General features: G+C 30.1%; 1 protein-coding gene across 4 annotated transcripts in view; it reads left to right on the forward strand.

The window, feature by feature from the left end:
• Positions 1–13,781, forward strand: part of tim (timeless) — a 119,072-nt gene that overhangs the window by 44,422 nt on the left and 60,869 nt on the right. For all 4 annotated transcript variants that reach the window (XM_071187525.2, XM_087154801.1, XM_071187526.2 and 1 more), the window contains 4 exons: positions 2,025–2,078; positions 5,439–6,241; positions 8,980–9,049; positions 12,984–13,096. In XM_071187525.2, the coding sequence (XP_071043626.2) occupies positions 2,025–2,078; positions 5,439–6,241; positions 8,980–9,049; positions 12,984–13,096 (1,040 nt within the window). The remainder of the gene's footprint in view (positions 1–2,024; positions 2,079–5,438; positions 6,242–8,979; positions 9,050–12,983; positions 13,097–13,781) is intronic.

Below are 13,781 nucleotides of genomic sequence, written 5' to 3' on the forward strand. Positions count from 1 at the left end.
TGATGTTTAAATAAAATAATATTTTTATTACGCATTAAAAGGACTTATTTTTATCGTGAAATTGGCGTTTTTTTTCAGCACTTGGCAGAATACAGGCATTGCTTGTTTCAATTTACAGCTACTATAAATTTTAATGTTGATTGTTAAAAAAGAGCATTTTAATTGTTACAGTGATTGGAAAATTTTGGAGTCTAAATTAATTACAATTAGGAAAACTAAGTTTTCTGACTGATTTTTGAAGCCTAGAGTTTTCAGACTTCTAGAATTTTTTTGAACCCAGTTCAATTATTATTATGTACTGTAAGAGATATATGCTATCAAGGAAATATAATGCACAAAATTTTTAATTATTAAGGGTCTGTCAGACAATTATTTAAGAAAAATTTATATTTTTGAAAATTTTTACCTGAAATCAAAGTTTGCATGGTTTTTATCCCGTACAAAAAACTAGTACTTACATTTTAGATGAAATATTCAATTGTTTTACTTATAAAAAATGATTTGCAAAGATTGGCTAATTTAGAAGAAGTCTATTTATACTGATAAAGGACATAATTTTATTTTTTTGTTAAAACAGTGATAAAATTGTTAAACAGTGCCAGATTTAGAATTTGGAGAATGTAGGAAAGCATTAATTATTTTAAACAATAAAGATTATGAAAACAGAATAAGCAAATTAGTTTAAAAGTTCGACTCGGCTAACAACATAATAGATGTTCTACCTAATATCAAATTTTTTTGGTTTGGACTTTTACTTATTAACTTATGTATTTAATGGAGATTGAGCCATAATTGTTAACAAAAAAAAGGAGTTATAGAATTCTGAAAAAAGTCAAACAGCCTAACATTGTAGTATATGAATTATAATTACAATTAGAATATACAAAATATGACATATTTTCTATCTAGAGATATGTCTTGAATTGATACAGATCACAATATTTTTCAAGGTTTCAATATTTATTCCATTACACAAGTTTTTCATCGATGAAACTATGTCCATAGCATGTCTTCAGAAAAGGCATCTTTCTACCTTTTTTTATGTATATGGCAAGCAATATTCTGTTCTTTTTTTTCTAATTAGCATCCAAGATACATATTTTAAAAGCTTACAGTACATTGTTGAGCAAAAATATCAAGATAAGAAATTGTGTAATGCTTAGGTTATGATATAGATTTACTGTATGAGAACATATTAAACTGTTATTAAATCTTTACATAGTTAACAAAAAACTGTTTAAACAAAAAATTTCTTGCCTCTTATAGAAAATCAATTCAAATGAGCTTATTTAATTTTAATGTAGAAAATGAATGAATGAACGTAAACCCTAATTTTTGTACAATACCAAAGTAATTTTAATCTGGCATTGTGTTTTCATTTGTCATATTTTGCATAATTGCTAACTAATTTTTTTTCAGTTTGTTTTAATCCTCCAATGAGTCTCACCTATACTTAGTTTTAAGAATTTAAAACAATCAGTTCCTCTGATATACAGGGGTCTTCAAATCTTTCGCGCCAGGTCATCATAAACTAAACTAAGCTCAGTGGTTCGACAGCCCATAGAGGGACAAGGCTTACTGTGCCCATCTCAGTTTTCTTGACATTAGGCTCTTGGGTGCAGGAGTTGATGTTCCGGTCAGGTGGTCAGCCAAACCTGGAACCCCCAGTGTTTAGTTCCCAAGCATGCTTGGTACTCATTTATTGACCCACTGAAGGGATGAAAGGCTGAGTCAGCCTTGCCCACCCCGAGGATCGAACCCAGGACCTGTGGCATGGGAGCGCAAAGTGATACCACTCAGCCACCCGGCGTCCCAGGTCATCACAACGACAAAAAAAAATATAGCTAGTGCCTTATAGATTTGTAAAATTTAGCATATATGCAAAATAATGTGGCGCTACATTCCATTCCATTCTATGACATGTTTTGCTCCTAAAAATTTTTCATGAATCCTGGAAACTTTGCATTTTTGTAGTCTCCTGTTTTTATTTATTATTCTAATTCTTGTGTTTGTATTCTTTCTAGGAACATTGGACTGTGCCATTAACACTTACTATTGCACTACTCTTTCGTAATCAGGTATTTGTACTATTAGTGTCCTTAAAATGTATAATTGTATTGTATGAATTTTTTTTCTTCATTTGAAAGATTTACTGCCTAAAGAGGGCAGCAACTTTTTCACATTTTCATATTTATCTTTTTTAACTGTCAAGAACTACTTCTTAATTGCACCAGGGAATGAGTGCAGCCAACTCCTCCTTAGCTTGTTAACTGGGTATGACAAAATATTTCGTCATACATGAACTACTACTGAAATGGGCATGATGATATTTTTCGTCATGGAAATCAGTTTAGGTGTGATGATATTACATGTAACTAAGAAGAAAAAAGTCCCCAGTGTGAAAAGAGTTAAAGAACAGGACCCTGGAAAACAGGTTAATCTAAACTCTGTTTTTTTAATAGAAAAAACAAGTAAATAAAAAATAAATTAACATCCGTTGTGTTAAAACAGTAAATATCAAAACTGGGCCATTTCTTTTAACGGCAACACTTCAACTGAAATTACAATTTATGGATTATTTTATCTCATAAATAGGTCCTTTTCAACTGTCACTGAGAGATTTTAATATTCCTCAGCAGATCTTATTTTTCTTAAAAAGTTAGCAAAAATATTCATTTATTCAGGCTTATGTTATCAAAATAGAATTTTAGCGATCTCACTGAATAGCATAAAATATTCTCTAACCTTGTTTGTATAAATTTTATTGAAAAACCAATAGCAGACTTTGTGAACTTAAATGTCCCTTAGCACACGTTTATCGTTTAAGTTAATGAAATTTCTGAAATTTTTATAATTAATATTTGAAATTTTTTGATTTGAAACAATGTTAGTTTTTAAAAATGAGTTACAAATAGAGGTATACTACTAAGACTGAATAAATGTAATTTTAATTGTTTTAATGAAGAACTAGATAAGTACACTCTATAACAAAAAAATCGACGCACCAAGAAGCAATCATCCGATTGCTTCTTGGTGCCAGATTACAGTGGTGCATGGCTCGATCAGGCTGAAATGATGCCGACTGGGGACGTATAGTCTTTAGCGACGAATCCCGCTTCCAACTGTGTCCTGACGATCATCGAAGACGTGTTTGGAGACGCACAAGGCAGAGGGGGATCCTGCCTTCACTATTGCATGCCACACCGGCCCTCAACAAAGCATTATGGTCTGGGGTGCCATTTCCTTTGACAGCCGGACCCATTAGAGGTACACTTACTGCACAGCGGTACGTCGACGACATCCTAAGACCTGTTTTGCTACGGTTCCTTTCGCAGCGGCCTGGGCTGGTTTTTCAGCAGTACAATGACAGACCACATACGGCACGTGTTGCTATGAACTGTCTGCAAGCTTGTCAAACTCTTCCTTGGCCTGCCAGATCACCAGATCTCTCTCCCATCGAGCATGTCTGGGATATGATGGGAAGACGATTGCATCTGGCACAGAATGTTGATGACCTCGTTCCACAATTGGATCGAATTTGGCAGGAAGTACCGCAAGCGACCATCCGGGAACTTTATCGGTCTATGCCACGCCGTTTGCAGCTTGTATCCAGGCTAGAGGCGGGTCAACACCTTATTGAACTTGTTACTGTAACTCTGCAATAAATTATTCAATTGTTCTGAAATTTTAATCATTTACTATTCTGTACATTGTCTTCCTATCCACCAATTTTTGTTTCAATCGGACTGCTCCTTCTTGGTGCGTCGATTTTTTTATTATAGAGTGTAGTATTTAATACGAAAAAAATTATTTAAAGAAATCAGTCTTTAATTTAATCTATAAATTTGTAATAAAATAATGTAAGGTGTTTAGAGCCCTGTAGAGCGGGAAGTACAGTTGCCAAAATAAAAAAACGGACCAGTGTGAATAACTTTTGATCTTTGATCTTCCCATTCTTAGACTCAATCTTAATGGTTCGAGGGGGTGCCCTCTAAATATGTTATTTAGTTAGTTATTTTAAGTTACAAAATCAGACACAAAAAAGAACTTGGCCTTTTTTTTTTGACAGATTCTGATTTCTGACTCCCAAAATATGGTTGTAATAGTTTGTTCAGAAGACCGGTCCGAAGTTTAAACCCCTTAACGTTAATTTTACTTTTTGTGTATTTCGTAAAATTTTTAAGCAAATTGAAACATTTTTCTCCCAATTCTAAAATTTGTTTATCCAACGATAATATCATGCAAAAAATAACTTTTCGTAAGCATTTATTATTTTTTTACTTAATAATAGCAGAAATTTTTTTTAATTGTAAGGTATAAAATTTTGTACATAATTTTAAAGAATCTAATTTTATATGGCAAAAAGCAAAATTTGAGCGAAATCTGTCGAATAGCTCTGAGAAATCAAATTTTAAAAAAGACATATTTTTAAAATTTGATTTTACATTGGACCCTTCAGTCTTTCTAGGTCTACAGCAATGTGCAGTCTTTCTAATGTTAAACACATCTCTTTCTTTATGTTCATCCTATAAATAAAATCACTATTTTTTAAATCTATAATTTTATTTCTAAATTTATAATCCTAACGCTCATTTAAACTGTCCATTTCTTGGTGTTTGCATTTCTGGCATTTTAGTATGGTGAAAAGTGAGTAGTTTTTTGGGCTGTGTATAGATTGTATGTGGCCTAATGTACTAAAATCTTTTTCCCATACTAAAAATAAAAAATCAAAAAAATCAAAGCATTAGAGTGTTTTTGAAATAGAGAATCAGACGCATTTTCAAGCTTTTATTAATCACTTTTGAGATTGATCAAAAGGGAAATCGAAATTATTTTATTTGAGAATAATGCTTATTTTAATCTTCCTCGATAATGAGTTTCAGAGTTTGTAATTGTTTATTTTAGTTTATTTTTTCTCACTTTAACACATTGAGTATCATGCCAGTCACTGAAACTGAACTTTCCCTTTAGGCCGTGTCAGTCATCGGTGACTGACAGTGTGAAATATGATATAAAACTAAAAAGTTTACATAAGTAATTATTGAAAATGTATTTAAAATATACTTAATTTGTTTCAATTTGTTAGTAGTACTTGTCCCATTGCTACCACAATACAAGAGCTTCTAAGCAACATGCATGACCTGATGGGGTATTTCTTTAAAAATTTGTGTAGTGTTCAACATATTAATTTATTACTTTAGTTTATTCCTTTAAAATATCGGTTTATTAATTACTAGTCCTTCACGTGCATAGTTTTTTAAATTTAATTTTGAAAGGATTTAAAAATTGAGAGCAGTCATTACAAGGCATTCTGTATCTGTATAGCACATAACTAAGTGATATTTATTCAAATTCCTCACTCCTTAACAATTCTGTAAATTTCTAATTTTTATTTTTTTACTATCTTTCAAACTCATACATTTTTATCTTTTTTGTAGAATATTGGTAAAATTCATCAGTCTTTGGAGTTGGTGTCATCAGCATCTGAGAGCTCAGGAGATGAAGAAAGTGATGCTTCCAAAATTTCGTCGTTTTCTTTAAGTAGCGAGTACTCGAAAAACGTTAATTTGCTCAGTGATTCTGGCTGCCCACTCACTTCAGAATCCTCTTACATTTGCAGTGATGGATCTGTCAAGAAATGTTTTCCCTCGTCGGCTGCAGAAATTCATGAAACATTTGAAAAAGTACAAATCAGTGATGCAGCAAATGATATGAAGCCAAAAATCAAAGCGAATTTGAAAACTGTTTGCAATCCTCCAAGCAACAGTCAATATTTTGATAACGATTGTGAAAGTTCTAGTTCTTCAGAGTCTCCTTATCATAAAAAAATTAAAGGCAGTACTTCTGCCAGTGAGGCAAAATGTGACTCTGGTATGGATTACAGTTCACTAGAAGGCAAATCATCAGATGAAGACAACTTCAATGAGAAACGGGTTGTTGATAATCTTAAAGCAGTACAAAAATTGAAAAGTGTACAAATGCAATCTAAGCTATCAGAAAGTGATTCAAGTAATGAGGATTTTCAAATGATTAAAATAAAGCAAAGAAGTCATCCACCACCAGGCAGACGGGGAAAAAGTCCTCGTAGAAAAGATGGTTGCATTCCATTTGTATGCATAGAATCAGCATTAGCCACATCCTCTTCCAAAGGTAGAATAAAATATCCATTATGGGAAAAAAGAAGTAGCATATCCACTTTAATTGATGTCAATTCTTCTGCTCCATCTGATGACGATATTGGGTATAGTCTCAAATTTTTTTTAGCTTCTTGAAATTCGAAAGCATAAATTATTGAGTTGTTTGGTTCAAAATAATATCCAAATATTGATAAGTGTATTTTTGATAATTTTGAACCCCTTCTTGTCAGAAAAATAAGCAAGCGCTCCCTATTTTAGCATCTGATTATGCTAAAATAGGGAGCGCTTGTAAAAATAGGGAGCCCTATTTAATTACAATTATGTAATTTTAATAAATAATAAAATAAATAACTAGGACCAATTAATATTTAAAAGAAATCATTTAACATTTACATAACGATTGATTAATAAAATTACATTTAATTAAGTACAAAATAAAATTCGATGCATCACCATGCAGCTTAAGATATTGAGTATATCTTAATGAGCTGCTGAGTAGAAAATGGTTATATTAACAACGTCACGGCAAGTGAAAGTTGAGGTTACTTTGGAAAGGTGGGAGCTAGACTTAACTGTCACTTTCTTTTGTTTTCGTATCATTTCTTTTTTTTAATTTTTGAAATTTATGAGAAATTTTTTTTCTGATAAAAAGAATTTATTACTGTAACTTAGCCCCCTTTGTTTAGTTTAGAAAACAGTTTTGTTTTCTCTAATAACTATATAAATAAAGTTGCTAACATTTTTATTTAAATTATGAATTAGTTCTTTCATTCTAAAAATAAATAATATTTAATGTAACAAAATCTATTTCCTAGAAAATAAACTCACTATTTTTTGCTACCAGTTTTATCTCACATGCTCGTTTATATAGGGTCGAGGAAAGTTTAACAACTTTATGTTTTTTCTCTTAAGCAGCCAGGTGGGAAAAAAATACTTACATTTTTATTTGAATGACAAATAAGTCCTGTAGTTCCAAGAACAAATTATATTTCAATTGTAAAAACTATATCTGGAGTGTAAATGAATTAATTTTTCAATGCATACCAGCACTTGTAACGTTTTGTAGCTTGACTGACGTTACTTCTTGAAATTCAATGTTTCTTTTCACTCAGATCTTAATATGTCTCTCTTGGTGCTCACATGTTGTTTCACCAAGAAGCAGGGCTTTCGTTTTTAACGTTAAGTAAAAAATTTATTTTTATATTTTTTTTCAAGAAAGATTTAATACTTAATTTTTCTATACACTTGCTATTAGCATTGATGTTATGCTAAATAGATGGTTGGTTGTTGCATAGTATTTAACTCTCTTCTTTCATTTTGTACATTTTGTAAGCATATCAGTAGTGAAGGATTTGTAAATTTTTTTGGTACCCTGATGGTGGGCGTTGAAGTAAGTGAGATGGAGGACCAACATTTTAAATTGATGCCAACTCTTTTGTATTCTAACTAGAAATACCTGGTCTGAGATTCAACATGATCACTTGAATTGATGAACTTGGAAAATCTATTGAATACTTATTCTTGCAGCTATTATTAGACATACTCTAAAAGCTTATGTACAACACGACAAAGTCCATACTTATGTCCCTGAAGGGCTTTTCTGTTTTGACCTGCAACTATATGGTGAAGTCTGTTGGACTGCTCTTCAACTGAAGGAATTTAGTAGTTCTATGAACTTGTGACCTGTTGCCACTCTGCTAAATATTAAAAAGGATCTGCACCCACTATTCAGTGATATAAATAAACCATGCTTTTTGTTCGGATTCGCAGTTTGCTTTTCAATTTCGTTACACACCTGGTTTTGTTCAACCTGGTAGTGTAAAACTGAATATCTACTGAAATAATAAAAAATTATTGTTCTCCCCCCCCCAAAAAAAATATATATATTTATGGAATTTAATTAATACAATAACCTGTCTTCACATACATACCAAATGATTAATACCAGCAGTTAACGGATTAAGTGTCAGAATTTTTCCTTATCAGTGCTCTCCTCATTGGTGAAACTCTGAGATTTCCTTCTCCATGTAACACAAATGCAGACTAGTTTCACTCAAAATTTCCTGAGTGAAAATTAGTTAACCCAAATTCTTGACCTGAGTTTCCTTATCTTCTGGGTTGGTATCAAAATCACAAGGTTATGGAGATGAATATTTGCAGTCGCAAATCTGTTTGGAATCGACCTTTCAATGCTGTATAGAAAGTAAATTAAAAGGATCTAGGTTGCACTAGAATATCTATAGAGATCAAGAGCTCACTTACCAATGAAGGGATTAATTCCTAATACGCTCTTTCCATTAGCAAGTTAAGAAAGCTTAAAAATTCAAAAAACTGGTTTAAATAAGCTTAAGTGTATCTTAAGAAAGCTTAAACCTGATAATGAAAACAAGGTATAAGATATCAAAGACCTAAGATTTCAAATATGTACTAAAATGATTTGAATCTTCAGGCGATTGGATTGTATGCTACTCAGTGAAAAACAAGTGTTTTTGCATTCTGTCACTAGTTTTAAATTGCTTCGAGTGCAATTGTTTCCAGGCCTAAATAGTGGTAAGTTTTTGTGTATTTAACTTAAGCATGAGCTAGTTTTCTTCCGAATATTTTCTACAAAAGTGTGTTCAGAAGCTCCCTTTCCTCGTTGGTTGGATTAAAAAAATGGAAAGGAGAGTGATAATGACCTGAACTGCATTATAGGAATAGATCGTCAATAGGCAAATTTCAAATATTGAATGCTTGACTAATTATAAAACAAACCTATTTTCTTTAACAGTTTATTATTTGTATTTTAAAATTTTGAATGCACTTATTATTAATTCTTTATTAATGTTTATATTATGTTTAGGTTCCTTCTTAAGGAATTTACTTTAAGCTTTCTTCATAGTGGGTTTTCAGATTTAGCAGTGAAAATTAAGGTAAGTTATGAGTATATTGCAAAGTAAACATTTCTATTTTATTACAAATTTTTGAAATCCATCTTTCTGGGTTTCAATGTAGTATGTAAGAATAGTGTCTGTATTAATCTTGAGTTTCTTTAATTTTTAACTTTTAAGCATTTTGTATTATTAACACGTTTGTTTTTTCTTACCCTAAGAAAATATTATTTAGCTTCTTTTTACTTTCCTTTTAATTTTAATACTAATTTAAAATAATTATCTATTAATAATGCTACATACTTTTCAATTTAATTCCATTCAAGGTAATTTTATTTTATTGCTTACTTTTGTACAGAAAAATATATAACCTTGAATGAATTTTGATTTAGCTTTAAATATGCTAATTAGTTACTAATTGCTACTAGTTACTAATTAGCTACTTTAAATATGCTACTAGTTACTTATTAATTACTTTCACCTACAAATTACATTGCAAAAACTTACACCAAAATATTTTGTTTAAAGAAAATACTTATTTAAGATGAAATATAATCTCAATAGTTTACTCAGGAGAGTGCTGGAAAGTTTCAACATTTTATTATTAAGTTTACTTTTTGTAATGTATTTGAGTTATTTAAGAAAACTTAAAAAATTTGCCTTTAATTGTCTTCTGTTATGTCACTACAACCCCCTGTGGTCATTACCGTACTGAATAATGTTGTTCTAGTTCATTCTGGTTAAATCTTTCATTGTATCATCTAACCATCTCTTTTTGGATATTTCTCTGCTCCATACTTTTATTTGTTCTTTCTGTATGGATTAATCATGTCAAACATCTCGATTATATGAACCAAACAATGTATATTTTTGTTTCAAGTTTTTGCCCAACTCTATGCCCGCGGACACCATGGTGCCCGTCGATCGGTCTAGGTGGGCCCACTGCTTGTGCCCAACAATGCAATATTTTAGTTTTCCATTTTCTCATAAAATGCTTTGCAATTTTTTTTGTTTTTTCAATATTGATGATTAACACAACCAAAATTGAAATTGCCAGGTAAATGACCTCTATCCCCACAAATATAAACATAAAGTAAAATATAGCTAACCTTATTTCCATTCGCGTCAAGTCTTCGCTACACTAATTTCACACACCTGAAATTAAATGAATGGGTGCATTTTTATGGTTACCGTACTACGAAGTTGTTTTTCCGAAACTCATTTCTGGAAAATTGCATTTAAATAACGTTAATTTGTTTCATCTACATCTTTTTCGATTCGTGGTTTCCATGTTCATATTTTTTGTGTACAGCATTTACTTCTTTATAACTTAAATACTTCCTTTGTTTACACTGAAATTAGTGGATCAAGCAAAAGACAACATACTTATAATTTTAATTCCGAATGGGAGGAATCGTATTGCTTCGTTAATTCAAATAAAAATGTATTTGCTTGTTATGTGAAAATAGTGTTATGATGCAGAAAAAACATAATGTTGAATGCCATTTCCAAGTAGTTCATCCTACTTTTAATACGAGCTATCCACTTAAATCTGCAATTCGAAAAGAAAATAGAGCAGTTAAAATCAAATCTTTCGGTTCAACAGTCCCTTTTCAATTATCATTAGATTACATTTATTAGTTCTTATTTTTATGTTTCATGATTCTATTTTTTAGAATATAATTTGAGAACATAGTTTTCAATTTGTTTAAGAACACGTTTGGGTTTGAACTTTTTAAGTCAAAAACCCAAAAGAACCAATTTTTTGACTTTGTAAAAGAGTTTCCCAGACCTCAAATGTATTGTGATTCTTCTTGATAATGTTAAAAAGTATTGAGTAGGAAGCTTTAGTTATAATCTTCTGGCTCTTCCTATCGTTATCAGCTGCACAGAAAGTCCTTGACAAGTAAATATTTATTTCAAAAACATTGATAAATAGGATAGAATGGAAAGACATTTTTTGAATACTTGTCTTCCAATGATCAGTCATTTTGGGAATCTTTCTATTCTGAAATGAAGGATGGAAATTACTGAATATTAAAATGACAGAATGATGGTTAGTTTTTCTTTGCATTTTGTGTAAAACTATGTTTTATTCATGTATTGAATCGTAGAAATTATTTTATATTAAAAATCAGGATTGGAAGTTTGTAAATTTCACAGTGTTCTTAATTGAAAAAAAAAAGCTGCTGAAAAGTAGAAGAAAAAGTTAAATTGCTGTTCTAAGTTTTTTGTGAGGGCTTGCAACCCGAAAATGATTACCTGCGTAAGCCGTAGCCTTGACAGCGAGCATTGATTTGTAGAGATTTAGCAGGGCCAGTACTAGCCATTAGCTCTACGATGCAAAATCCTAGACAAGTTTAAACTGAACACAACAAGAATTTGATGCATTCAATCCAGAAGCTATCTATTCCTCAAATTTCACCTTGCTATTATTTTTATTTCTAATCTTATATATTTTATTATTTTTTATAATTTTTAAAAAAAAATTTATAATAGGACCATTTGTCTTGTGTTTGACATGTATACACGTCATGGCTTGATTTCATTTGCACACCCTAAAGGAGATTTTTAAAAATAAATTTTGTGCTTAACTAGTTAAATTTTTTAAATAACTCTATAACCGGCATGTTCGAGACTCTAGAATGCACAAGCATCAGTTTTGTAAAACAGCTTTCTTTAGTTTTTTTGGAAAATTGTATGAAATTTCAAATGAATTAATTAACTATCAGTTTTGCCGAATTTACCCGACTTATGAACAAGTTTTCATATTTCATAATAAATAAACTCTAGTTGAGCTCACCTTTTGATAAAGCCCATGCGTTCTTGGGTATTATAAATTTTTTTGATATTTTTCATAGTTTATTATGGTATTTGATTTTATTAACATAATGATCAACAATTTCCGTTATTGTATGAGGAGCAGCTTAGCAAAAAGTAGATTATTTTAATATTTTGAATACATAATTTGTGGGCTATAAAGCAAACAAGTTAGATCTTGTTCTGTTGATTTGATTGCGCATGCTGATTAAAAGAAAAAGCATAATAATACACAATTAGTTTGTAATTCATCTGATATTGTATTAAAACTTTACAGTTTTTCAAAATGACTAAATTTCTATTATTTTATGAGGATGTTCTTTTTGAAGATTTAGAACACTTCATGAAGGATGGAAGAGTAAATATTTATTTAAATAGAATTTTTTTCTTCGCTTACATTAACAAGAAATAAACTTGAGGTGCCACTATGGCTCAAATCTTTTAACAGTTAGCATTTTCATGTTCTGAAATCATAGATAAAAATAATTTAGTGTATTTTAAGTTATAAATTATAAGAAACTAAAATTTTTACTTTAACTTTTTAACTTGACTACATTACAAAGTTTAAATTTTTCCATAGATTAAACTCATTGTTGGACGTAAAGGTTTTAAAAGACAAAATTTAAGAGTATAAACTATAACAAATTCCAAAGTTCCTGCATTTTACTGCTATTTTTATAACAGCTATTTATTATTTGAATTAGAACTCTTGTGAGAGATCGTTTAAAATTAATGTTTTTAGAAGTATAATCTAAAACGGGATTTTTTCAACTGTATTATTGTGCAATACATTCTAATGTTTTTTGCCCAAAATTAATTTATATCTCAGCCACTGTTTTTGAGATAATATTCTATTATCGAGGGAAAAAAATAAAGAATAACTGTACACAAAATATAAATTAATTTTGGAGTGTCATTTCATTTCATTCCTTGTATTATTTATCTATTTCAAAATTATTAAGCTTCCTTACCTTAATGCATGGCAGTCAATCAGCACACAACAATCACTTTGTGTAAACTGATAATCGAATAAAAATATCTAAGTAGCTGACATTTTGTGAAGCTGCATTGCAGACTACTACTGGAATAAAAAAAAATTGAATTTATTCAGACATTTAGATGGTTAATTTTTTTCACTCTTTCCTCTATCATTTAGGAATTACTTCTGAAAGGATCACCAGTTGGAATTGATAAATCTGTACTGTTTTGGATGTTAAGTTACTTTCTTCATTTGGCTGGTTCTGTAAACCTCAGCTTTAATCATATTAGGTATATTGAACAATGATAATTTTTTTGTCATTAAATTGTTTTGTTTTTTGATTTTAGCTAATTCATCATTTTTGTGAAATTTCATGTGTGTGTTAAAATAAGTGTATTTTTCACTCTACATCATACACATGAATACAAAGGCTAACTCTAGCGTAAAAATTAATCAATAATAAAAATTTGAAATTTCATGTACATTTAAAGAACATTCTGATATGAAAATGTTATTAATGCATCGACTGGCTTTTGAATAATTACATATTAAATTTATTTTTCCCTTCTGTATGGCATAATAGCTAAGTTTTGCAAAAAAATTAGTAGTACATTTTTTGCAACTACGTATTCTATCTGATGACATCATGCCCTGTTTTGTTATCATGCCTGAAATTGTTTTGCCTATTAAATTGTAAGTTCGTTTTTTTTTTTAAATTATTATAAAGAATAATTTTACAGAAAGAAGAATTGTTTTAATTAGCTTGATGTAAACATATTTGTAAATAAATATAGAAAAATTTAAAAATTCTCCCTGAGACTCTTTTTTTTTTCTACAGATGTTTTTAAAATGAACATATGTGTTTAGAAAAATGCCAATTTCTTTATTTATATAGAGAAAAAGAGTCCGTCAGCTTAAAATATAAAATTCAAACAGTATAGCTAAAATTTTTTAATAATTTTTCAATTTACAAAT

The sequence above is a fragment of the Parasteatoda tepidariorum genome, chromosome 11, assembly GCF_982258835.1.
Source record: "Parasteatoda tepidariorum strain Cologne lab strain chromosome 11, Ptep-v5.0, whole genome shotgun sequence".
Taxonomy (NCBI): domain Eukaryota; kingdom Metazoa; phylum Arthropoda; class Arachnida; order Araneae; family Theridiidae; genus Parasteatoda; species Parasteatoda tepidariorum.